At 39.3% G+C, this 27,397-nt stretch overlaps 1 protein-coding gene across 4 annotated transcripts in view; it reads left to right on the top strand.

Moving 5' to 3' along the window:
* The first annotated feature begins 371 nt into the window (after positions 1-371).
* The window catches only part of MAPKAP1 (MAPK associated protein 1), a 109,856-nt gene continuing 82,830 nt past the window's right edge, over positions 372-27,397 (top strand). For 3 of the 4 annotated variants that reach the window (XM_076355283.1, XM_076355284.1, XM_076355280.1), the window contains exons 1-4: positions 372-413; positions 10,894-11,218; positions 15,419-15,508; positions 20,326-20,474. In XM_076355283.1, the coding sequence (XP_076211398.1) occupies positions 10,960-11,218; positions 15,419-15,508; positions 20,326-20,474 (498 nt within the window). In that variant the 5' untranslated portion in view covers positions 372-413; positions 10,894-10,959. The remainder of the gene's footprint in view (positions 414-10,893; positions 11,219-15,418; positions 15,509-20,325; positions 20,475-27,397) is intronic. The other variant, XM_076355282.1, reaches the window with a different exon arrangement.

The following is a 27,397-nucleotide window of genomic DNA, read 5'->3' as shown; positions in this document are numbered from 1 at the left end:
TGCTGGACAAAGCGCGACGTGAACTCCCGGCAGGGGCCGGTCCCGAGGCACCGAGCGCCCGCGCCGCGCCGCCCGGGCTGCGAGTGCGGCGGAGCGGGGCCCTGCCGGGCGCGGGGCCCTGCCGGGCGCGGCGCCGCTCCCAGGGGCCGCGGCCCCCTCACCGCCCTGCGCCCGCCGAGCCCGGGGCCCCGCCGGCGGCTCCCGCCGCTCCGCTCCCGCCGCCGCGCGCGCGTGCGCGCGGCCGCGCCGGCGGTGGCGTCGTCACTTCCGGAGGCGGTGCTTCCGGGTCGCGGCGCGGCCCAGCGCTCCCCGTTCCGCGGCGTCCTCCGGCCCCGGAAGCGGCGGCCCCGGCCCGCCGGCGGGGGAGGAGGCGGCGGCGCCCGGCCCGGCCCCACGGAGCGGCGTCGAAGCCTGTAAGTGCGGAGGCGTGCGGGGCCCTCGCCCCAGCGCCGCGGCGGGTGTCGCAGAGGGGCGGTCCGGGGCCCGGCCGCGGGGTGTCCTGCCCGGTACCGGCCGGCAGCGGGTCCGGCGGCTCTCCCGGGGCGTCCCGCCGGTTGACCGAGGCAGCGGCGCTCCGTGCTGCAACCCCTCCCGTATTTCTTCAAATAAAAGCCCGCGGTAAATCCGCGGGGAGAAGCGGCGCGTCGTGGCGAAGCGTGAGCCCTTGCGGCATCGGAGCGATGTTCCTGCGGGCAGGAGGACCCGCGGCTGCCCCGGGCGTCTGCGGACAGGCCTGCCTGCCGCCGCGGGGAGCGCCGGGCGTCTGCCGCCCCTGCGGAGCAGGGCGGGGGTAACGTCCCCCGGCGGAGCAGGCGCCGTCCGATGCGCGGCCCCCCGCCGGCTGCCGCGGGGGTCGGCGGAACCGGCCGATCGAGCACCCGGCAGTGAAGGTTGAGGGGAAGGATAGGTAAGGGCGGCTAAAACCTCGGCGTTGGGCGTGGGGTGGAGCCCGCAGACAGGTGAGGGAATTCCGGGGGCCGCACTGGAAACGCGCCGCGCTTGCTCGGAGGCTGGAGGCCCGCGGCGTGCCCTGGGGTCCCGCCCGGCCCGGCGCCGTCGCTCCGGCCAGGTTACTGATTGCGCACCTCGTAACTCTCTCTCTTCTACAGCCTGCGGGTTGTCGCTCTGGCTGCTCGGGTGTTCGCAAGAGGAGCGCTTTTGGCGTGATCCCGCTTGAACGCGTGGCTGGATTGCGTTCTTCGGTCTTCTGTGCGAGCGGCGATCGGGGCTGGCGTTCGCGCTGCAGGAATATCAGTGAGGGAGCGAGGAGTGGTTTCTAGGAGATGCAACAGTAGGAGTTGATTGCGGTGCTAGTGGAAGTTTAGCGATCGTCTAAATGAGAAACGCCGGAGCCGAGCTTGGATTTTCTGAGTATGTTCTACATGATTTTAGGTTTCAGGGGATTCTCAGGTAGGTGCAAGGTTGGGAATTAAACTCTCTCAGTCGCTTTTTCAAATTCAGAGCAAATCTGTTCACGGACACTTTTTTGGGTTAGGTTAAAAAAAAAATTGAGATCATTGTCTACGTATAGACTTGTACAGAAATAACTGAAGCGGTGGATTAGGACCAATTTAGTACATTTCTTTCTCAGTCATGTTTCAGGTCTGTCTTATTACACCCTTTCCTCATCTGTTTGTTGGTTTAACTGCTTCAACCCAGTTGCAACAAATAACAAATGTGTCTAACAGCTGAGATCTTGGGTAGATTTCCCTTTTGATCAGCAAAGGCCTCAGCAGCAGGTGCAGCAGCTTGGCGGAACGATCTGTGTGTTGTGCATTCTGTAGCACGAATGTTCCCAAACTTCCTAAGTTGGGAGCGTGAGAAATAGACCCCCGCATTGAAAGGTCAGTTTTATTAACAAATGGACAGCAAATAAACAGGATGCAAGTTGCACGCCCCCGACAGCAGTGCAGCCCTGTGTAGGACCGGCAGATCGCCCGTGAGGCAGCTCTGGTTGACGCTGTGCTTCGGAGATGGACGAGTGGCACTTGCTGAGGAAGGGGGAGGGAGAGCTCAGGCTTTCTTCAGTTCTTCCCTTTTAGCTACTGGAAGGGACAGGCTGGGAGCTTTGGGGTGTAGGGCTGTGGAAGCAGAAATGTAGCAGTGCTGGCCCTAGTAGCACGCAGAATGCTATTGCAGGGGCATCAGCACTGCAAAGTATTTGTATCGTTGGTATCGTGGCGGTTCGTGGGTGTGACACTGCCTCATGTCTGAGATGTGCCTTGCAGTGAGTTTGCTGTCTTAGGTTTTGCTAGCAGCAATCCTCTCTCAGAAGTGACCAAGTGAGGGCTTTTCTGTTAGACAGTACCTCTAACAGAGACCTCGGGATGCGTTTTAATATTAATTGTGTGTCTGCTGAGAAGCTTTATTAAACTGTGATATCTAGCTATTCATTGTCTATAAGCTGTCTATATTGAGCTCGATATAAGCTCTTATATGAGACAGCACGAGGGTAATCCCTACCTTGTTTCCGTATTGCTCAAGAAGTAGTGTATCTAAATCAGTTATTCTGAAAGCAAAGCAAAGCTCCTTGATATGTTTTGTGTGCTCTTGAAGGAGACAGACCAAAAATTTGTTGAGACAAAAATTAAAAGCCAGAGGAAAGGGAGATTCATCTGTTGTTGAAGAAATGTGAATCTGTCCAGTTACATTTGACGTAGAATCCCAAAGGGGCTTGAAGCCTCGGGAGTTTTTTAAGCAGGTATTATCCTCATGAGCATTTGTGAAGTCAGAAGCAGCTTGCACCCTGTTATATTATAAAAAAATACAATTATGATCATCCTTTTTATGCAATAAAAATATTTTCATGCAATCAGAAGTGGAATGGCAACAAACTGAAAAAAATTACAAATACAAAACCGTTTGTTTTGGTATATGCTTCTGTTTAACACAAATGCTGGATGAACCCAACTGCACATCAGTGTCGAGGACCAGCAAGCGTGTTTGTGGCACTTCTGCAGTGCTGCGCAGAGGCTGTTCTGAAGATCCCGTGGGCCGGCTGTAGCTACAGCAAGCGCCCACGCTTTGTCCTGGGTCCACCCAGAGCACGCTCTTTCAGGCTGTGGACCTTCACGTGCTTAAAACACCTTTCAGTCAAGGTTGGCTTCAGCGCATCCAGGCAGGCTTTACGAAGCAGCTGTATGAGTGAAATACAGGCAATTTATGAATAACGCCATACTGCCATGCTCACTTGCTAATTGCGGTGTAGACATAGCTAGTTTTGCTCAGGAGAACCCAAACAACACGGCATCTCTCTCAATATTATACAGGCAAAAAAAGGTAAAATATCGAAGCTTTCTGTTTTGTTTTGGTTTTTTTTTAAAGATTGAAGTTTGTATAGGTGTTTGTAAAATCTATGGGGTTTTTTTGGGCTCTTGAATACCACAATGAGAAGAGCCAAAATAGACGTTCTAGTCTAATGTTTGAGCAGTCCGAGTCTACGCTTTTATCCTCCTCTTTGCAAGTAGGTATTTTATTTGTTCATCTTAGGAATGTTAAAACTTAGTGAATTGTCTTCAAAGCATTTTTGGCATATGAATGAAAAATCATGGTTCCATGTGAAAGTGCAGTGCCATTGTTGAAAGTATTCCTTTCCAGCTTTCTGTGCAAGCAAAAGTACAGTCAGCTTCACCTGCTCATGGACAGTGACTGCTGTTCCCCACTTCTGGAAAAGAGTGTTTATCAGGAATAAAAAATAAAATGGAAATTGTAATGTGTTATTTAAAAGGTACTCTGTTTTTGTTTTGTTATTTTAAAACTGGCAGTTAAGCCTTAAAAATGAACTCAAATACTCGTATTTTTTCTGGATAGTAAATTCTCATGAACACATGCTGTGAAATTAGGTAATAGGGATTCCAGCGTGGTGGGTCATCACAGTATGACATTGCAGATGTAATGTGTGTGTTAGGTAATGCTTGCTAGCCAGTATGAAAATATAAGCATAATCATAGACATTAAAAATTAAGCAAAGTGTTTGCACATATTTAGATTAGGCAAAAAACAGGCAAGATGCCGCTTTTCTAAACTGCTCCTATCCAAACCATTCAGTACAGTATCAGAATGAAAAATGACAACACTTTGTCATCTGTTCAAATTGATATTGCACTCTTCGCAGTGACAGCTGAAAAGGCCCACAGGTGCCATATAAAGAGGTGACCATGTTGTCATATTTCATTTAGGCATCCCTCTGCAAAGCCATAATTACCTAATTAGGTTGTTAATTAGGAGATTAGCATTTCACGATATTGATAGAATGCTCTTTGCAGGCGTGAATCTAGATACAGATTTGTCTGCCCTAATTTATAATCTCTGCATTTTTTTATGCTTATTTATTTGCTTAAAATCTTGATGCAAGATAGCTCAGGTTAGCTGAGAATCAACTTGTTTACAATTAAATGAAGATTTGACAAGATGAGGAAACAGAGGAGAGTATGCAGTTTCCATACATACTCCAATATTCTCTCCCTCCTTCCCTAAAGCTCAATAATTAAAATATCTGAGTTGGTATAATTTGCATCCTGATTAGTATGACAGCAAAAACACAGCCAAATTCCAAGCAGTTCATAAACATAGGAATATATAGCTAATGCCAGACTGATTTACAGGTTTGAAAACTAGCAAATAATTTGTTGGAAGTTGTGTGTAATGTAGTGTTTTCTCATCATAACTTTCAAATTCCAGTTTCACTTGTGAAAGAGCGCCTCTTTAAATGACTTTAAATGATTATTTGCTTTTTAATGATAGGACCCAAAGCATGAGTGACAGCTTCTCTAGATAAGTATTCATTCTTAAATGCACTTGAGCTTTTGTTGAAACATAAACTTGAATTTTCATATATTGCGGTTCACTTTCCTTTATCCTGCATGCACAGGAGTCTGTCTGGCATTCAAGGGTTTTGATTATTTGTACTGCTGCAAATGTAGATAACCAGAACCATTTCTTGTGCAATTGCAGACAGAAGTTAACTGTGAAATTATTTCGTATAACCTGAATCATAAATTTTGAAGTATGTTCGCACCGTCCTATTCCAGCTTGTATGGGGGGGGTGGAGGATATCAATTTTTTATTCTAGTCTGCCCATTTTTTTCATTAGTTTTTAAGATCACTTTAAAGAGCTACAGTCAGAGAGGTGTTTAAGTCCAGTGACTACAGAAGCCCTTGAGCGATAAGATGACCTGTAATGTTATATAATTCTCCCAGCCTGCTGTATTTTGAGATTATTAGTAATTGTTTTAAATCCATGTTGTACCTTCCAGAATTTGCATCTTTGTTTGGAGTATTTTTGTTTACCTTGAATAGGGCTTTAATTGTTTATTACTTCCTTAAGGAGGACAATTTAAACATACTTTCTTCTAAAAAAAAAAAAAAAAAAAAAAGCTACAGCTTTGCAGAATAGAAGAGAGAAATTTTTTTTCCTGCTTCTCACTTTTTACTTTTATAATTTAGAGAGCAAAATAACCTTGCAGGAATTGGCTTGACAAAGCCACAAAAAATTGGTTTTGTGGAGAATTTACAGCTGCTTTTAGCCATTTGAACTGAAGGATTCTTGAAATTATTCCATTAAAATTGGTAGAATTTCAAGTTGTAGCTCTTTCCTGTAGCAGAACATTTTTAGTTGCTTACAGCTTTCTCTGATTCTTATCATTTATTCTAGCTTATATAGAGGTTTGTGAGCAAATTTCCGTGTGTGCCATACGTGATATATTTTGAAGCATGAAAGGCATAAATATCAAAATTTTCTGTGAGGAAAATTTTTCTTGTACTTTGACCAGTTGTAGCATGTCATGAAAAGGTGGCGTCAGCTTGCCGTTTTAGGAACAATCGTCCTCCAAGTCGAAGATGAGCCAGTGGTAACCAGATTGCATTTGGTGGAGCTGTAAGTTTTTAACCTGATGTCTGTAAACGCCTTACAGGGACCAGTGCGGTGCCCGAAAATGTGCCTATTGTCATTAGTTTCACTTTACCAAGTGAAGTCCATAGTTCCACCAGAAAATGTTTAAGGAGCCCGCAGGTCAGAAGAGGGAGCAGAGCGGAGGGCTGGGGTGCAGTGGAAGGCAGACTCGGGGGTGGCAGGCGTGAAAGTGGAACACGGTCGGCCTCGGCTGTCGCTGCCGGCATGTAGTGTAGTGAAGAGCCACCTTTCACTGGGCAGTAATAGGGAGGGATTTTGTCAAGTTCAACCATGTGTATTTAAAACAAAACAGAAAATTCAATCCAAAATAACTGTGTTTTCCCAAAAGCAAAGTAACCTGCGCTCAGCGTTTTTCATGCTCAAGGTCAAACGTTTTCCGCTGAAAATAGCGGTAAGAACAGATTGACACATGGTTGCAGTCCCACAAGTCAGTGTGATCCAGCACTGGAGCAGCAAGACGGCGCTTCCAGCTGTCTCTACCGTTGTCTGCGCTGAGACGTGGTGGGTTGACAGGATGGATGGGAAGGATGTCAATCATAAGAGGGGTGTGTTTAGCTTGTCCTTTCCCCTTATCTTACACTTGCTTTGATATCTCATTGACACTTGATGTAGGATAACGTGAATATAAATCAGACTGGCTTTTGGGGTATGTATGGAGTTTTTGGTGGGGAAAGGAAAGTGGGAAGATCTTCCTTTTATTTAAATAAGTACAGTGTATCAGGCAAGCAGGAGCATCACCAGAACACTTAATACACTTGTGAAGTTGCCTCCCCAAAATCAGATGTGTTCATCTGTGTGTTTAAGGTACAGCCTGTATAACTACACATCCTCTTTTCAAGACCTTTGTGTCACCTACGGGGAGCTGAATGATTTGTTAGAACCTTCTGCATTACTTATTGTATGCTGTATTATGAATAAGGTTGATCTGCATAACAGCCTTGCTTCACTTGCTGTGAAAGTCTATAGATGCCGTAAGTATAGCAGTGGGTTACTGGAAGAGGAATACTTCTGGTAAAAATCAGCTGTCTGATTTTGCTACAAAGTTCCTGTGAAACCTGGCGAGTCGTTCAGCCTCTTGATGGTGCAATTTTACATCTTTGAGGATGTTCTACAACTGCGCAAGACTAGCAGGGCGCTGTGCTCCCCGTGGTCTTTGGGGCACTTCAGTAATACAGTGATGAGACCAAGGAGAAGGTGAGAGAGGGCATTTGTAGCCAGGGTGTCGGTCAGATAATACGCAGAAAGTAGGACAGATGAATAACAGAGATCAAGAAGAAAGTGAAGGGCTGATTCAGCTCTGTCCACCTATGTGATGAATCATGGAAGGCGTGTGCCGATAAGTAGTGTATTATCGTAACACTAACCTGTATATCATGTCATACATAGATACCGTTAAGGTTGCATAGGTTTCACGTTGCTCTTTTCATTTTTAGTGTTTGCATAAAGTATGCTTGGCAGCTCTCTGCAAAGTATTTTATTTAATAGTAGAATAATATTTATGTAGTGCAAGTATTAAAAGAACATTTATTTTTTGTTTATGATTGAAGAATGTATAAGTTGCTGATGCTCAGAAAGTCCCCGGATTTCGCTAAATTCAGCTAGTGCATGTGGATGTGATAATCCTGTGTGGGGATAAGGAATACAGAAGAGGTGGTATGCTGGCAAATCTCAGTAGATCTAGAAATTGATCTTGTATCTGTAATTCTGCTGAAATTGACGGCACGGAGGCTTAAAGGTATTCATGTAAAGGTCTGCAAAATTGAACTTTGCTTCTCTGAATTCTTTTACTTCATTGGAGGTCGTTGTTCCTCGACCAGGGCTGTGCCATCTAATTGTGTTTTGCCTTTATCAAAAGGAAGAACCAGTTAGAATTGTGTAGATAGCAACTATTAAAATATGGCATAAAAATCTGAACTGAATTTTGGGGTCTGAACTTTTTTCTGGTTTTGGTTTTTTTGAGGGGTGTTAACTGTTCATAGGATTTCCAGTTAACATTATTTTATTGAGAAATCAGTTTTAATGTATCCTTTTGAAAATTCTGAAGAGGAGGAAGGAAAAATGTGTTTGTATTAAACTTTAGAGTTTGAAATAGAATTTCTGGCAATTTTTTGCTGTTCATGTTTATGGGAAAAGTGATTGCATATGTAAAATTGTAAAGAAGCTTGGGTAATTTAGCACACGGACTGTTAATAGCATGAAGTCGGGGTGCAGAGTATAAAGGTAAAATTCTCGCATCTGCTGTTACATGTTGTTAACTCCCTTAGCAGACATTAAATCATTTCAAGTACAATAATAGTGTGGGAGGTAAATTAACTAACCATTAACAATCTTATAAATACACAATTAACATGCCAGCATTTATATGACACATTGATGGGGCAGCAGTAATTTTTGATTGGGAGTTTGCAGACCTTTTAGAAGCCTAAGGCGGTTGCTTATTTAAACAAGTTCTTACTGCTTGCAGGTAAGCATGGCCTTTTCTAATAAGCGGTGTGTAAATAATTAAATTTAAAGAACATTCTCAGTGCACTTTTTAAAATATCCATATACTGTATACTTAGTCGTGTCTGTATTCTCTAAATCTCACAATACTAGTCACGCTGTTAGGGCTTAAAGGCCTTTAACACGTAAATTACAGCCGGGAGACGGTTGCCTTATGGTAGGATATTTGCCTTACGGCCTCTCACTTTGAGGACAATGAGAAATCCTTCAGGGAGGGCAGGCCTACTTTCTGTAATGGAAGTAGTCAGAAAATAAAAAATAGAACTTGGAGTCACAGCGTTGCTGAGGTTGGCAGGGACCTCTGGAGATCGAGCCCAACCTCCCAGCTCCAAGCAGGGCCAGCTAAAGCGGGTTGCTCAGGGCCTTATCCAATTGGGTTCTGAGTAGCTCCAAGGATACTGATGGAGCGTATTTAGCTAATAGCATAATTTATTAAAATATATGGTAGGACTAGTATATTAATAACAAGCGGCATGTCAGTTTTATTTCTCTACCACTCTTTTATTGAATTCCTTCTTGCTGCTGGGTCTGTTGTTTAATATAATACTTTTGAATTTGTCTGTATCTTTTAAAGCAGAAAGGACACAGTCTCTCAGGAAAAACTTGGCAATATTTGTGGCCAAGGGAGCAAAAAAAAGCCTAAAATTATGAAGGATGTAAATCTCTATTGAATGTTCTAATTAGTGGATGCTGATGTTTGGTGGTAGGGAGGATACTGGTAGGGATGGTGGGTTTGCAATTTACAATACACCTTCAAAATTTTGCTTTTGTCGTGATTAGTTGAGTGTCCAAATAAAGTATTCCTTCTGCTTCCAACTATTCAAATGCAGAAGCTGCTTCATGGGTCTCTATATGTTAATACACCTTTCCCCTTGGACGCATACAGGGGAAATGATGAAATGTGTTTGCTGGTCCTGGAACAAGCCTGTCTGATGCTTTCTTTCACTTTCTTCTTTTAAAATCTGCCAGGAAAAGGCCAGCTGCCTTTACTACATTTTCATGGGATACGGCTTTGCATGATTTAAAATTGTTTCTTTTCCTTTGGTATTTTCTTCTTGCTGACAGAAGTTTTGCAAACAGCAATGATAGGGGTTTTTTTGTTGTTGTTGTTGTTTCTATGTTCAAAATACTAAATAAACACGCTTAGTTCTATAGCTGGTATTAAAATGTTGGGTTTTTTTTCTCAGATATGCCAATGATTAGAAAAGCAGTGGGGATTTTGAACTTCTGGAATTTATGTCTGGTCATGCATCTCTCTGTGAGCTCAGACTTAAAACCCCACCAACCTCCCTCCTCCTCAGGCTGAGGTTTCGCGGTCGCTGTGAGCTGGCCGTGAGCACCACTGCTGAAAGGGGAACCTCGGCTCTCCTCCATCTTTTGATATTCCTGCTGCCTGTGTTATGTTGGTGCTGGTGCTCTTGCAGCTGTTCACTGGCGGACTGATCAGCCTGAAAATGACTAATTTTTTTTTTCTTTTCAGGTTATTTTCAGCAGGTCTTTTGTTTGGTTTTGTTTTTTTTTTTTTATCCAACCCACCTCACAGCTACACAAGTGCTAATGCCAGCCTTTGGGACGTGGTGGAAATATCTGACTGGGGCCAGGCAGGAGCATGGAGTTGCCCCTTTCAGAGGCAGCCCAGACTTGAATTAGGTTAACACAACTATAAATCCACAGCTCCAGTAAAATAGGATAACAGCTTGAGTGTGGTTTGGGTTTTGTGGTTGGTTGGTTTGTTTTTTCTCTTCTTTTTTGCCCTCTACTTTGAGGGCACTTACTTTGTAAGGCTGCTTGAGTACTCTGAATGAAGTATTTTAGGTAAGCGGCAATTACTGTTGCTAAAGTGCTTAAGGATTCAGGCATGTGGTGTATGATCATAAAGCTTATTCTGTATTACAACAGTTGCCCTATATGAAGCGCGATGCAGCAGCAGATGTTCAATATTCTGCCCTGAGATACTAATCTCTTTGTGTTTAAAGTTTTTCCTGGAAATACAAAACCTGAAGAGGGTCTATGATAAAATAATCAACGAGTTGGTATGTAGAGGCAGAAGAAAGGCAGTAACACGCTATTACAATACGTGAAAAGAAATTCAAAACCCTATTTGGTTTTGTAAATTTATTAATTTGAATCAAGAGATGTTTCTTGTGTGTATTTTCTCTCCGTCCTTCTATGTGTAGTACTTAGATCTATTTTGCCTTATAGCAACCATTTGTTGTAATGAGACCTGTCTGTAGGTGTCTGTTGTGTTCTCTTGTCTTGGGATTCAGGTTTCAAGCTGTCCTCCAAAACCACTGTTCTTTAAGTAGATCTCAGCAAGCAGTGTAACTTAAGTAAACTGGAGCAGAATTAAAATAATTCACTGTACAAAACTGAGTCAGTTAGGTTTTGTGCATCCAAAAGATAAGCCTTCTTGAATCAGGGGTTTTGTTGGGTTTTTGTTTTGTTTTGTTTCTAAAATGCTGTGTACATTATATTTCTAGGCACCTGTGTCCATGAAACAAGATGGAGAGAAGATAGTACAGTGAAGTGGTGGACTTGTGGACAGAATGGCTTTCCTGGACAACCCAACAATTATACTTGCTCATATTCGGCAGTCACACGTGACCAGTGATGACACAGGGATGTGTGAAATGGTCCTGATAGATCACGATGTCGACCTGGAGAAGTTTAATCCCTCGTCAGCATATGGGGACAGTGGTTCAGAAACACAGGGAAGCAACGGTGAGACTCAGGGCTATATATATTCCCAATCAGTTGATATTACCTCAAGCTGGGACTTCGGAATCAGAAGACGATCAAACACAGGTAGGTGATGTTTGCAGCCAAGATAACGTTAGCCTTTTAAATTCAGTTTCTATTAGTCTGGCTTGCATGGACAAATCAGAGCATGCCTACCTAGGTATCTGTCAAACTTTTCCTTTTGTAATGTTGAGACCCTTTTTATAAAAGGACATGTAATGATTCAGTTACTTTAGTGCGCTGTCAACTGAGTTTTAATTGCTGTTTTACTTATTCATGTACAGAGGAACATTGAGGTAGTCAGTTTTATATATAAAAAAATTTGAATTGTAAAGACATCAAGTCTAAATCCAAAGTACATGAGCAGTCTTTGATATTTCTATTGTTAATGTCTGGAGGGATGTTAATTTTTGAACAGGATAGTTATTTTCTGAGAAGAATCTACCTAGTGAGGCATCAAATCTATTTCTTATAAAAGAGAGGAATGAAGTTTGATGTGAGCCAACAAAGTGAATGATTTGTCTATATTTTGTCTTCTGAAGTTTTATTTCTGAGAAAAACCTTGAGCTAGGATTTAAGGTACTAAATTAGGAGGTTTAAGGGTGTACACGTTTTCAAAATATGCTCAGTTTGTCTTGACTGGAAGAAAGCTGTCCCATTTGTTGTTTCATATGAGGGATATTCAGACTTCTACTTATACCCAAGGAATGCTATGAACAAAAATTCTGTGATATAAAACATATATGAAAAGGTTGGTGCAGGGTGGTCAATACTGATCTTTTTTTTTTTTTTTTTTTCTGTTACAGTATACATTTTTTTCAAATTATTTCTGAAGGTATTATAACACCACCTAGAGCTCAGAAAAAACATCTGTGCTCTACCTAACAAGTAAAATGTTGTATGGTATTGAATATCTTGAAATACCTTTTACAGATAAGAAGTTGTCAAAATTTACAGAAAAGACAGGGCACTGATCTCTTGTGATGGAGAGTTAGATTTGGAAATAAGCTGAATATATAGCTGCAACTGACTTTAAGGCGCGGTGAAGAGTTTAGTGTGCCAGGCTGCCTAGCATTGTCCTTGAGGACTTGTTTAGTTCAGTTGATGGTATAGTTTATGAGGAAGGAGAGGCAAAGTTTAAAGTTTTATATAATTGCTCCAAAAAATAATTCTGAAGGACTATTTCATGAAGTGAGTAGACTGATAGAATAATCTCAATTTAAATTATGGATTGAAACCACTTCAGTTTCCAATTGGTGGCATATTCTAAAATAATGGTTAGAACACTCAGTCCATTGGGGAGCCAGTTTTTTGCCTCTTTTCATCTGGCATGTCTTTTATGTTCCATTGTGTGTGCTGGTACCACCAGGAACCTAATACAATCATCGAGGCAATCAGGCTATGATTTGAAACAGAGTGGGGTGGAAAAAAGCCTACAAAGAATGCAAGTTGATCAGTACTGAACCCTTTTCAAAAATACAGGAAGAGGAATAAATTAAATAAAGTTAACTATTTTTAATATAAATGCTTTTTGCATTACACAAGTACTTATCTAAGTTCTTGATGGAAAAAAACAGATACATACATGCATAGAACAAACTGTTCATACATCTCATAAGTACAAAACTCATTAACTGTGAAATCTGCAATTTTTGCTCCTAAAATGGGCAAACATAAGGATGTTTCTTTTTTACTTAATCCATAACTACCTGAGTAGATTTAGCAAGAGCAGGAACATTTGTTCTTTGAAAAGCAGATAATGATTTTTAGGTTTGGAGAGAGAAGATAGTGTAATTTTGTGTATCAACAGGTAATAGTGGCCGACTTTTTTAACATGCAAGCTCTTCCTTATTCTCCTTGGTTTTATACCCTGCTAAATAAAATTATTTCTGCTTATGCCGTCTTTAACCATTGTTTTTGGATGAAGTATAACTTTTTATTATCTTTTGCAAAGCTGTTTTATTATAAAGTACCTTACCAGGATAGTATCCTTTTCATAAATTGTAGAAATAATGTGTTACTGTAGAAGACTCAACACACCTCTGTAGAGACTACAGACGTGTTGGTTATTAGGTTGTTCTCATGTGGGTATGCAAATTTGGAAATGAATTTTATGTGCATTCTAATATCAAAGTTATCCCCTTAGTCTTGGAAGGGATGTGAAGTGGGTGAGACGTGAGGGTTTTGCGCATCATGTTTGGGGAGAACACGGGGGTTGTCTGCCACTGAATTCCTCCTCCTTTTCTACAGGAGCTAGATGAGTCGTAGGTGGTCTTTGGCTCTGGGCTCCATCTCCCCACTGCCTTCTTTCTGCCGCATCCGGAGGGGTTATAAAAAACTAAAGTGGAGACGGGTCTGTGCAGGCTGTTGGGTATATGGGAAAGCAGCAAATTCTCCCAATCCACACGACTAGAAACAAAGGCTCATCTAGTTGCTAATAGCTAATGAAACAAGAGCTACATTTGGTCAGTGACATTTTTCACACAGAAGGCTTTCAAACTAACATGCTTCTTGTGGGAATGAACCTTAAATAATTCAGACTTCTAATAGGTACTGATAATTCCATCTAATCTGGAGTTGCTGTAATACAATCCGACAGTAAATGATCATTTGTGATCAACTACAGATAGAAGAATAGGATGAAGTTAGTGAAGATGGTGACTGCGCTTTAGTACGTTTGTTTTGACAAGGGGTGAAAAATCCAAATAGGATAAAAATATGCGTTATTCTTATTTCTGTTCTACATTTTTTCCTCTATCCATTGTTTACATATGAATCTAACAGATATTTTGTGATGGCCCATTTGGGAAGAAAGGGTTTTGGAAGGTAATTTTGAGCTATAGTCTGGACAGTAATTGGAAAAAAAAAAAGTTTTTTTCTTTCAGAATAAAATATCTACGCTACAATAGCGTTTTACCCAATATTTAAACTTATAAGTGGGGATATGTCTTCACTTATTTCATTAAGAGTAAGATACATAGAGGTATTTAGGCACTAACCTCATGTTGACTTAAATGGGAAATAGGCATCAAAGTCCCTGTTTGTGTTTGTACCTTAAACTGCTTGTTACAGCTGTTAAACCTCAAAGTATTATTTTTTTCATCAGTTCTCAGGTTGAGAGTTTTTATGGGGGCAAAAAAAAAAATTCACTTCTGTGTCCACAATTCAGTTCAAAGACTAAATGGGAAAGAATAATAATAGGAGGGATAGAAAATATTTATTAACCTTTTTTTAATTGGTGAAATGGCTCAGGGAACTCAAATTGTATCTAAAATTGTCAGAGTAATTTAGCATTTTAGAATCTCTTCTACAAACCCATTTTAGTTAATGAATGATCTCAATACATCAAAATTGTTAATATATCCAGCAAATTGTTTCCTTCAGTGATCAACATGGTTAGTCCTACTTTCCAGTCTGATCTGCTTGCTTAGTTTGAGCGGACACTTCATAGCATCGGTATTTCTTGTGGTCATTGTCTTGGGTAGCTTCTACCAGGTTTAGCTGACCATTTCCTGAGAGAGATCTTACTGTTAACAAAGAGATAATTTAAGGTATTAATCTGGTACCCTGGCCTGTAAGTTCTTTCATGCTGTAACTATTTGAGGCTTTTTTCAAACCGTATTTTGAAGATGGAGTCAAAATATACGTAAAGAAATATTATATTCATTTTAGGATTTGACTAATGTTGTGAAGATACAAATCATTTATTTTACTACCTATAAACTGTTTCAGCACACTGAAGAAAAAGCTATGCTAATTTATATAGCTTTGACATTTTATAATTTTCATGATTTTTAGATAAAGGATTTTATATTTAAAACTTTAATAGTCTAGTCTGAGTTCATTTATCTTTAATTTTTGAAACGGGTAGAGTAATTCATAACAGTAATTTTATTCCTGTAATGTAATATTCACTTCAGTTCATTTGTGCATTAAAATTCCTTTAAGACCGTTATTAATGATTTATATAATGAAATGTCATATTAATCACAGAAGTTTTCACATTTTATTATTCTCTTCCATGTTAATACTATCTTTATGATCTCTATTAATGTTTTATATCCTCTAATTTCAATTATAAATCAAGAACATTTTCATGTTTTTGTTGGTATTTGCTTTTCAGGGGTGCCACCTTTAAAATTTTATGACTTTTTCCCCTACATATGCAGTATAAAACATCTTTATTCATATAAAGGTAGTTAATTATGTCTTTGTTTATAGTAAACTTTCATTGACAAACTTATAGTTATAATATTTCTTTTCAAGCTCAGAGACTAGAACGTCTGCGGAAAGAGAGACAAAATCAAATAAAATGCAAAAATGTTCAGTGGAAAGACAGAAATACTTCTTACTCAGGTAAAAAGAAAAGATCTTCTATTTTCCTACTGTTTTTATTTGTGCTTTTGATGGTTACAACATTTTCAGTTTGTAATTTTCACCTAAGCATAGAGGAAATACTAATTATTGTATTTGCCTTCCATTCCCCAGTTACATGTTTCCCATAGTTTATTGCTTGGCGGGGCGGTGTGCCACAGGCGTCTCGTTTGTTTTCAGCTCTGACTAGAGCATTCCACATTAATAAAGGCGAAGTAAAGAAAAAATGTTTAAAACCTAGTTTGTTGGTCTGAACTAATTTGAGTGGTTGCTTTATTTTTTGCAATATAAGGTATTAATACAGGGCTTGTGTATTCTGTCGTCTTGTAGCATCATTATCTTCTAAGGCTTCTATTGTCTCAATGAGCAAGAAATGGAGATAGTAAAGCTCTTAGTGTTATTGTGAGGTATGTAAAGAACAGGACATGTCTTGGCTCTGTGGGTAGGTGTCTGGCAAGTGTCATTCAAAATGCTGGATCATTATCTCCATGTAAGTTACGGCTTTCTAGCTATTCCCGTGGTATTTGGTGTACCAGATGTGATGAAGAATTTCGTAGGGGTTACTTTTACAGAATATTTTTGTGTTTACTTTTCTAGATAAGGGGAAGATCTTAAGAAATAATGTGTATATATGATCTACTTAAATGAAAGCATAATAAATACTGCCTTAGCTTATCTAGCCTTTCCTTGGAAAAACTGGTATCACTGATTTCTCAAAAAATATGCTGCTTTTTTTTTTATTTTATTATATAATTAAGTATTTCTGACTGGATGTTCTACATAGCTTAAATTTTAATATATGAAATGAAAAATCTGTCTCAATTCTCTCATTTTATAGCTCAAGCTAGTATCTATTCCTGTTGTATTTGACACACATTCAAACCTTTGTGTGGTCTGTCATGCCTACTTCTTTCAAAATTTGTGTATATCTTAATGAGGTCCTTGTGTAATCTCCTTTTTTTGCCTAAATCCTTGTATCTTCTTGGCTGTCATTTGCAGAACCTTCTCCAGCTCTATAATATCTTTTTTTTTTAAGAGAAGTGAACAAAGCTGCTCACATGAGCAACACAGTTGCACTAATCCTTAGTACAGTGTTCAGCTGTGTTTGATACCTCTATTAATGCATTCTAAAATGTTTTTGCCTTTCTACTTCTGTAAGCAGAGTTGTAGGTTTTAGAGTTTAATCTACCATAACCTCCAACTCTCTTTGCTCAATATTTTACGGCATTTGACCAATGATGATGCAATTCTCTTTTTCTTCTTTATCCCTAACTATATACTGCATGATACTTCTTTACAGTGAATTGCACTCAAACTCCAGTTTCCTGCTGGGTCTATGCTGTTTGTGGGGTTTTTATTCATGTGGGCTCCACCATGACATTTAGTTCCTTTTACGTGCTGCCCTGAAGATAGACATAATGTGTCAACCAGCAGTAGTGGAGGTGTCCCCCTCTGCAAGAATGTGCTGGAGTTCTAGTCAAATAGATCAGTCCCTCCCTGCTGCAGAACAAATCCAAATAAAAAAATAAGTAAGTTACGTAAAAACTCCAGGCACTTGGTATCTCTCTTTATTGGCAGAGCTGATTTTTCCTTCTCTGCTTAGTCACTGAGATTCGGCACGTTTCTCACTTATTTGCATGAAGAACAACACAGTAGGAAGAGGCCAGGAAAAAGAGGAGCCCTGAAGGGTGTCCACTGTATCTTTGTCACGTCTGTGTGTGTATGAGACTTTGTTCTGTTCCTTGAGTTTAGCGTTATTGGAAAATACGTACGAAAGCACTAACAACAGAAATAGCTGTTCTCAGATGGGGGGAATTTGGCTGCCTTCTTCTGACTGTGTTTATCTGAGCTTTAGACAAAGTTGAGCCTGTGGTTGACACCATGCAAACTAGAAGGATGCTGGAAAGTTGTTGTTTTGGTAAAGAGTCTGATGACACCACCTCCAGAGATGACTTGTCAGAGAGATGCCTTACTGTAGAGAGAAACTCTTGTAAGCATTTCCGCTGTCCTGCAGGTGGACAGGGAGTCATAATTTGAGGCATCTGGCAATTGAGTATTTTTTGTGATTCCCATTTTTAATTACTATGTACAAAAATAAAAGTACACTAACCAGGATAAAGGGAAGTGAGAGATGAGTAATTTTGTGTATGGTAATGAGAAAAAAAAGAAGAATATTTTCTACTCGTCATCTGTGTGCCTGCTGTCGTGAGACAAGCTGTTTGCATTGTCAGGAATGAGTTTGAAAGACAAGGTGGTAGTAGTGTATGGACTTGAAAAAGAAAATCTCCATGCATTTGGAGTTGGTTCGGGGATTAATAAATATAAAGATGCTTCAGGGATAGTTGATTGACTGGAAGTGTAACACACTGGAGGTTTGGGTTTTTTTGTTCTGCTGTGCCACCAGTTCACATCACCTTTCTGTGCATCAGTTCTTTTTTAGTAAAATGAAAAGAGCACTTCAGCTTCATGCAGCGTAGAGATCAAATTACGTTAGTAAAGCAGTCTGTGCGTCCTATAAACCAAATATGGATATACATACAAAAGGTTACTCTTTTTTATAAAATACTAGGTATTTTTAGATGAAAGCAAGAAATAAAGCATTGTATTTACATCTTAATTCCATTCATTTCAGAGCATATAAAATGTAAATTAACAATATATCGAGGGAATCTTTCAAAAGCCTTGCATTCAGCCCATATAGAATAGCTCATGTAGCTAACAAAACCACAAAAGTTGAAAAATACATATAATATAGACTAATGGCAAAACTTAGTTTTAATTAAGAATTAAAAATTATGCAATTAAAGCTAGCTTAATGTAAAAATATGAGATTTTTTCCCTGAAATTTGAGAATTTTAAAATTTTTTTTCAATGTTTTTAATTGGAACTCTCACAGCCCAAGTCTATCAGGAATTATTTGACAAAATGCTCAATGGAAGATCTATCTTCTTCTAGCTTTTTGCACAATCTTTAGAATGTTTTGGGTTCCTCTTCCTAAATTAGTTGAATTTTTTGAAATCACGAAGTTTTCTACAAAAGGAAAACTATCTCAGCCAGCTGAATTTACAATCTTATTGAATGTACTATTATTTAAACTCTTCAGTCATGTGAGATATTTGACTTGAGTAAAAGCTATACAAAACTCAAAGCAAAACAGATGTGTCAATAATGAATGCAGAAGAATTCTTGAGATCCTCTTTTTGCACATCCCAACAAAGGAAACGATAAACAAATCATCTTAACATTTCCCTAGAGACAAAAACTGAACGTAAAAGACTTGCTTTTTCACTTGAACCAATAAAACCATTATATTGAATTCTAAGGTACAGAGTACTTTCCAAATGCCCAAGAAATACCTGTTAAGGATAACACTCTAGTGTAATTGTAACTGAGATTATTTTTTTTAAAAAAACAGAGATAAGCTTGTACAAAAAACCCAGAATACCTGATGGAGTTTAAATTGCCACATTTAAAAAGTATTTAATCAAGCTTTTTTGGTTAATCGCAGCCTCTCACAAGACTGTTGGGTATCACTTAGTGCCAGTATTTAGCACTTTTGCCAACTGTCTGAATTTTCAGGCAATCTGCTGATACAAATAAGCTGAGCTTTTGACTAGTTACAATTTGACAAGTTTTAATTTCGCATTTTAAGAAATTAACCAACTCCCTGCAGATCAAGTCCCAAGTCATTCTGCCTTAGAAACAGTTTCATTTCCCTGGAGAAGCAACATGTAAATCTTTGAGATGTGAGAGAATCCAAATGAAGGAACGCAGAGCAGAGTTGGTCTAGGAGAGCTGGTGTTGGTTCTCAGGTAGTGATTGATGGAGTTTGGGGGTACTTGGTTCCTAGAGCAGATGTGGAAAAAACTTGTCCAGATTCAGTCACAGTTTCTTGCAGATGAGACCCATTGGTACTAATATGCTAAAACACCCCAGGCTCTGTCCTGATTTTGTAGTGTCCTTATAACATAAGGAGACCTAATTTTTAACTTTTTTTTTAAGTATGCCTGTAAATTTTGAGTTAAACTGTTGCTGGAAATTCAGCTATGCAGTCTCCTCATATAAAAACAGCTGCTTGCCAGAGGCTTTTATGAGCCTTCACAGACCACACAAAGGAAGTCACTAGCTCTTATCACCTTTGTTTTTAGAAAGCTTTTTTTTTTATTGTCCAGACTGTTTATCTGGAGTGGTGTTTTCAAGTTAGACATTTTTTTTTTGAGAGGAGACCATATCCCGTCTACCGTAAGAAGTAAAATCTGAAGAAGTGATTCTTTTGGATCAGATGTAGTCACAAGCCTACCGCTGACAGCATAGCGACATTATAATATAGGAATGGGGTAGTATAAGATTGTCCTGTAATATAGCATAATATCATGTGTTACAAGCTCAGTTTGAAATGCTTTTGCATGGCGTATTGTAGATGTGTCAACAGTTGTTAGCATAGCATTTACTGTTCATTTAGAAAAAGGTAGGCAAGCAGAAAGACCAGGAATGCGTAATACTCTCTTTGAATCTTGATTTTTATCTTGACTCAAATGGATCTTGTAGTGATCAGTTCCATTCTCTGTATGGAAAAAATTCATCTCTTCCTCAGCCTAAACAGTGGCATCATTCAAACTTGTTATGGTTTTCTATCTTTGGGCTATGAAAGAGTGGTGGTAGATTCTGCCCTGCTAAAGCATTTGTTGGTTTATATATTGGATTTTGTTCTCCCTCTTACAATGTTATCTTTCTGTGGTAAACAGTAGCCTCTGTACATCTCCTAGTACAACTACTCTAATCTCTTTTCTGATCTACAGCAGAGGAGCTGAGCTCACTATTTGAAAAAAAGAATTTCAGAGTAAAGTCTCCATGTTCTGGGAAGCAGTCGATACTGTCTGTACGACTTGAACAGTGTCCGCTGCAGCTGAATAACCCCTTCAATGAGTACTCAAAATTTGACGGCAAGGTAAGTGGACCAGATGTTTTTCTCTCATATCCAGGTGGTCCCTGACCTGAAGATGATAGGCCTTAGGCAGTTCTCATGTGCATTTACTTAGCTTTAATTAGACTTTATAGTAGGCCATCAGTTATTTTAAAGTGGTTATCTAGAAACATGCTTCTCTTAGTCTTAAATATAATGGTTCCAGGTTCGGTAGAACCGTTTCTCCTGTTTTCATTACAAAATTATGCCTTACCATTAGGTGTACCTTTGCCGTGCTGCTTTCTTCTCCAGCAGGTTAGGTAAACATTTAGTGTGGCAGAGTCCTAGGACATCTCTCTACAGAGCTGATGATGAGACCCTTTGTATAAAGGATTGGTTATTTGGCATTTTAAAAAAATCTGTTCTGTCTAGCCACATCACAGCACTTGCTGAATGTTCCATGATTTATGCTGGCTTTATCATCAAAATGCTCCAATGAGAGTGGGAAAAGCCACTGTCTGTTTTGAGGGTGGAAAACTGAAGCATCAACAGGCCAATATCTGGGGCAAAAAAAGGACTAAACAATGTAGTTCTGCACAAGTACTCATTTATGTAATACACGGAGGAGGTTCGCTACAAACCTGGTAGGTCAAATTCATTCCTTGACTACATTCATTTCAAGAGCTTGCATTTGATAGTACTCAGAATTGTGGATAACTGTCTTTCCTTGTGTGCAGTTTAGTTACTCCGTATTGTCAAATATTTTTCTCTGTCATAAACTCTGGAAACTGAAATATAAACATTGGTGTGATGGATCAGTGTCATATTGTTCCAAAACAATTATAAATAGCGCACAGATCTGTTTTCTGCTGGATTTGTTTGTGGAGTCTCCTGTGGGAGTATGAAGTTTGAGCTTCATTACCATTGTGATGGAAGAATTTCATATTCTGTTAAGTATTCTTAAAGTGGAAAGTCAGATATATAATTCCACTAGCACATCTAGAAGTATTTAGAATATTTGTGAAACGGTAACTTTTAAACTATGAAGTCCACGTAGCAGAAGCTGCCTCTACTGTTATTTTATACTTACTTACTAGTATGTAGTAATTAGTGCTAACTCAGTTTTTCAAAATTTCTGGTCTCACTAATAAATGATAGCAGTACTTTGATGCTGACAACACTAAGATGCCTTTTTTCTAAACTCAAAGCTTGCTGTTCTTATGTCATGAAATCTCAGTTTGGCAAACATTTAAATGTGCTTCCAACAGTCATGCACAGAGGAAGTAAAAATAAAATAAATGCTTCTTTATTAAGAGAAATTTATTGTAATTCAGTGGTGTCCCAGTCTTGTTGCTTTAATAGTTGAGCATGATTTAGGCTACCTGCTAGAATTTTTCTCAGAAACTTGAGGAACTTAAGCATGTTTCCTTCCCACTTTGATAATCCTAACTACTTTTTACTGTATTAATAGGAATTATAGTTGACTGTAAGGAACATCTTAATTTTCATATTTAAAAGTGATGCATTTAGCAGGTGTTTGGTCCATTTGAAGGAAATTGTACTACACATAATAGTTTGAGATATTAATGAAATACCTCAATGTTACTCAATTGTGATTTGTAGGGTATGATACAAATCAACTCGATTGTGATCTAGAAATCAAAATACCTTTTTAACTCTCCAGAATAACTGAATTGGCATTTTGTTAGAGTATAATCTCACTATATTAATTTTAACAGCATTGTTTATATTATTCTGGTAAGTTTGTCAATAGTATGCTTATAAAATTTATTTTCTATACTTCTGTATGTATTGTCTATTTTTAAATACCTACTTGACCATCTGAGATGTAGAAGAAACATTATAGTTCAGTAGTGAGTTATTTTACTTCAGTTTTTTGTTGTATTTTCAGACAGTAATGTAAAATCGAAAACCATCTAGCTTTTTAAAATTATTTTTAATGAAATATTGTAGGTCTCATATTTATTTTTATTGATAATAGATGAGCAGTATTTTTCACATAAATACAATTCTTTCAGGGAATAGTGCATGACTTATTTACATAATTAACAGAGCCACATATCTCTTGGGGAAATGGTACATAATTGGGGAGAGGCAGGGGGGATGAGGAGGGGCTAGGGGCCTAATTAAACATGTCTTAAAAAAAACCCTACTTAATTATGTATTTACTCAAGGGAACACAGTGGCTCTGAAATCTTTAACATTATAACTAGGCCTTTGGTTCTTTTATATATATATATATATATATATTTGAGTTTTGTTACACAGATTTTCAGCTTGTTGAATAACACACGTTTTGTGTTTCACTGGCAAAGCATGAGGAAAGCTTTACTTGCTGTATCGAAGCTCTTTGTGTGTGTGTGTACTCATCTTAACTGCTTTCTGAGTGGTTTTAACTTACCACTAATTCAGCTCCCTAACTGACCTGAAATCAAATAAAACCATTCTCTTCAGGGTCCTTCCTGCCCTCTCCCTCCATTTGATGTATTGTTTTAAACTGATCAGTTAAAAATTAAGAAAACATTGCATGCCGTAATATCAACCAAGCAAATTTATTAAAATGCTTACTTCTTGCAGGTGTTTTCTGCCAGATTTAGTGTCTTTTTCATAACCACTTCTGCAATTTTATGAAATAATAAAATTTTACAGCACTAATTTCTTCTTGTTCTGATCAGTTCATTAATTATCAAAATAGTAGAGAATTGTGAAATGCAACTACAATGGAAGCATTCTAATCAGCTCAAGAATTCAGGTGATTCTTGCCCCACAGCTACACAGGACAGACCTGTGGCTTTCATGTACATTGTAAAACTTCAGCTCTTAACTAAAGACACACACAATAACTACTCTTGGCTGTATCTTCAAGTTTTTCCTTAAAATGGTTAAAGTAAACCTAACCCCTGCATCTGTTTGCATGGTTCGTAAATCATGTGGGTTGTACATCTTGGTTAATAAATCTTGAAAATTCTTGCTAAGAGCATTGTATGAAAAGAAGCCTTTAGTTATTTATAATTACTTCAGTTGTCATTTGTATAGAAAATTACTTGAAGGCTTAAGAAATCAGTGGCCAAATTGATTTCTTTTATCTGCATGCAAATTAAATTATCATCCATTTTATAGATAACTTCAGGTATATTTCTGTTTACAGAATTTGAAAAATCATATTTTGATGCCTTATTGTTCCAACTTGCTGACTTTTGATAAGCTTGGGAAAATAAGACTGGCTGTAAGACAGATTTGAAAGCCGTAGCCAGGTACCACAAATGAAACACAAGGTGTTGTAATGGCTCTTGTCAGTGACACAACCGTGAGATTCACAAGATTCAGTTTGCCTACGCATTACCTGCCTGCTTTCATTAATTGTTTTAAAAGCATGTGTTATCTTTTCATTCTGTAGAAATTCAGAATATTTCTTTTCGAATCACAAGTGTAACTTGCATGAGTTGCTGGAAAGCATGGCGATGAGTTTTCTCTGAGATATTAATCTTAAAGGATACTGATTTAGTACAGTATTAGTGTCAAAGCTATTCAACTGCATGGCCATTCCCACTAGTAAGAAAAATGTTACCAAGATGTATTTAGTTTCTGGAATAGAGGAGAATCATGCTAGAAATGTTCAGCTTTGTAGGAACCATGTACTGAACGAGTAACTCCTAAGGCCTCTGTTTACAGTTCCCCTTGAAATCATCTTCGAAGCCAGTCCAAGTCCATTTTTCTTCCAAGTCTCTGCTACCTTTTAAGAAATTTTAATTACTAAAATGCCTTGTCAATTCAGTTTTTGAGATGTCTGCCACCAAATGGCTGCTCCTACATCCCCAGAAGAATGTCAGCAAACACAGAATTGTTACAGGACAGTCAAAAAAGAAATGCTAAAGATATGCAAAATAGTCAAAGAAGAAAGTTGGAAAACCACAATCAAAATGTAAGGAAGGGATCATTCCGCTCTAGAATAAACTTGAGTTACAAGGCCCAAAACCTTTCCTGCATGCAGACTAGAGTTTTCTCAAGATATTTTTATTTCTATTTTCACGACTGCTAGTTGAAGATGTAAGGAAGTCTAGCTTTTCTGACCTTATAGGGGTTTTGTGGGTTTACTTGACTGCTGGAGATAATTTAAATAAAAATAGGTCAACATGATTTTTGGCTGGACAGACGCTGAAAATCCTATTGCGAGGAATGGTATCTCTGTATAGTGTTACAGGGTTTCTTGTGGCTAATTTTGGTAGTGGGTTAAAAACCAACAATTTCTCTTATAGCAACTGTTTTGAAAATGATGCTGTAGAAAGCATGGGGGAAGGGATAATTCATGAGTGCTAATTGCTTGGCTGTTAATTTTCATAAGTGTTGATAGAAGCGGTTCCTTAAATTAAACTTTGTTTAAAATGTATCAGGGGAAATATTCCACAATGTCGGGCCTGAAGTGAAAATTAATATGAATGCTGTGGCAATTAACACGTACTGGTTAATAGCTTTTAGCAGCATTTTGGGATGATAGTCCTTAAATACATTTTTGCATGCTGCTCTTGTTTCAGTCTTGTTTGACTGTATGTCTGGATAATCGTGAACAAATGTTTTCCACAATCTCCAGTATTAAATAGCTTTACTCAAAGAAAGTAGATAAAGAACTTAAGAAAGAAGTGATACTGCTTTAATTAATATGGAAAATGTCTAAAATAATTAATCCAGGATTAAACTCTCAGTGTGAAAAAATGCATTTTTTTTATTTAAATGTTTTGCCCCTGAGCTGAGTAGAATGATCCTCATCTGAATCCTAAATAAGTTTGCATAGGTTTTTTTTTTTTCCCAAAGCATTTGCTTATTCTGCCAATTTTAGTGGTTTACATACTACCTGCACTCTACTAAAATAGTTGAAATAATGATGTTTATAATGTTACCGTTTGTGTTATTTAACATATATGTTAACATAATCTTTATAAAAATGCAGGGTCAGTGTTTATGCTGGGAAACCTCCTGCTATACCAGGTACCAAGAGCCAAGGCGTTGACAAAGCTGTGCTGTGCTGGGGCAGTGCCACTGGTGCTGAGCCCCTCCTGCGGCCCCCGCGCCGACTGGAGACCAGCCACTCCATGTTCTTGGCTGGCACGGGCCTACCTGGCCTCAGGAGAAAGATATTTCTGTTTTGCTGAAACGGAAACGGTCCTTTCCCTTGGCTTTTGTTTGCATTTCATTTGTATTTCATTTTGCTGGAGAGCCACCTCCGCTGAGAGATGCTTGGGCTCGCCCGAGGGAAGGAGGAGCAGGCTCTGCCCGCTGTGACCGGTGCTAGGAGGAGCGGCGTGTTCCCGGCTGGGTGGCTCTGGTGAAGCTCCGCTTCAGGCCTTTGGCCGTCGGTGCTGCACCTGTCCCTGCCCTCGTGGCCCGCGCTGGCTTTTCAGCATGGTCAGCACACCTCCTGTGCAGTGGGTTTGCAGTGGAGGACACTGTATGAAAACAGGGATGCCAGGGTAATGAACCGCCGCAGAACAGGTTTTTAGAAAAACAGGCTGCTGCTTCTTGCTCAACCCGGTTCAAAATCTGCACTGCGGTTCTTAAGACACCTAAAATAAGTGCCAGAAACAGGTAATGGTATCATGCTTTCCCTTTGGTGTCCAGCAACTCCCTGTAAAAGATCTCACCCAGTCGGAAGAACTTGGGAGAGAAATCTCCCGTAATACTGAGAATCTCTCGGCATTCGTGACATGCGTTGCTAATGATGTAGGGTTTCATAACCCTCTCTTACGTGTAGGATCACATGCCCTGCTGTACAGAGGGTGAGTCCAGTAATGCTTTTGTTAAGGTGAAGATTCTTAACTGAAAAATTACCACTTTCTAAAATAAGTTTTCTTTCATAATAGGTGGTTAACATGAGTCATGCTAATAGCTGAGTTGTATTTAAATAAAACACCCCTATATTAAGAATGCCTGGTTTGTTCTTTACTGTGTCGAAGCTGTAATGATTTTGATGCCTAATCAGTGCACTTAACTGTTTCCTCTGCCCCTGCAGATTTGGTGGGTTTCGCTGGGTAGAGAGAAGCCCTGTACAGAGGGACCAGTTAAATACTGTAATGGAAGTTTGAGCATGACAGTCCTTGGGTTTCCATACAGTGATTAAAATATATTAAGCTTGACTGTGGCTTAATTTAAAATACTTCAGAATGTGTTTTGTTATTTCATACAGAAAAGCCATTTACAATGAGATAAGGAAGCACCTTGTAATGGTGGCTGAACACTTATTTTAAGTAACTGGAAGCACAGACAGAAAACTGTTATGAATTCTGCAGTGGGAACAGTCGCTTGAAGAATCCGCTTTGCGTAGGTGCAGCAGGGGACGGCTGTGCATGTCTGCTGCTGTCTGCTGTGGGGTGTTTTCACATGCACGTGGTGGCTCTGGTACTTTGCAAAAACAATGCAGAAATACCGTAGCCACCCTTCTAGCCCAAACTGTAGCCTGGGGTAGCAGATAAGAAGGCTGAATGTCAGTGTTGCACTATCATCTCTGTTTGGGGACTTGAATTTTATCTCACAATTCCAGGCATCTCACTTGCATTTAAAAATATTTTACTGGCCTTATGCAGATTAAATTAATGTGGATCTGCTTTGATTAACTTTGGCTTGAGGGCACATTCAATTCACTTCTCCCTTTTCTGTACTCACTTCTGTGTCTTTTGTTGCTGTTGATTGTAGGTGCCCTTACTAGACTGCATTCCTGTCTTACAGAGGAGATGCTATATTGAAACTGGATCTGGGTTTGTTCGTGTCTAGTTGCAGTCTTTGAACTCACTGAAATGAGACAACAGTCCTGTTCAGATAGTACTTTCCAAAGGACTTCATTGTTCCGTGAAACCCTCTGCGCTCTGGCGTTCCCATGTCGGGAATGTTTTATCAATACTGCCACGCTTCTGTTACACTTAAACTCTGAATAAAATGATACTTGAAAGTAAGTTTTG

Source organism: Aptenodytes patagonicus, chromosome 18, assembly GCF_965638725.1.
Source record: "Aptenodytes patagonicus chromosome 18, bAptPat1.pri.cur, whole genome shotgun sequence".
In the NCBI taxonomy this organism is placed as follows: Eukaryota; Metazoa; Chordata; class Aves; order Sphenisciformes; family Spheniscidae; genus Aptenodytes; species Aptenodytes patagonicus.
The sequence above is the reverse complement of the archived record's forward strand: the minus strand, read 5'-3'. Positions and strand labels throughout refer to the sequence as shown.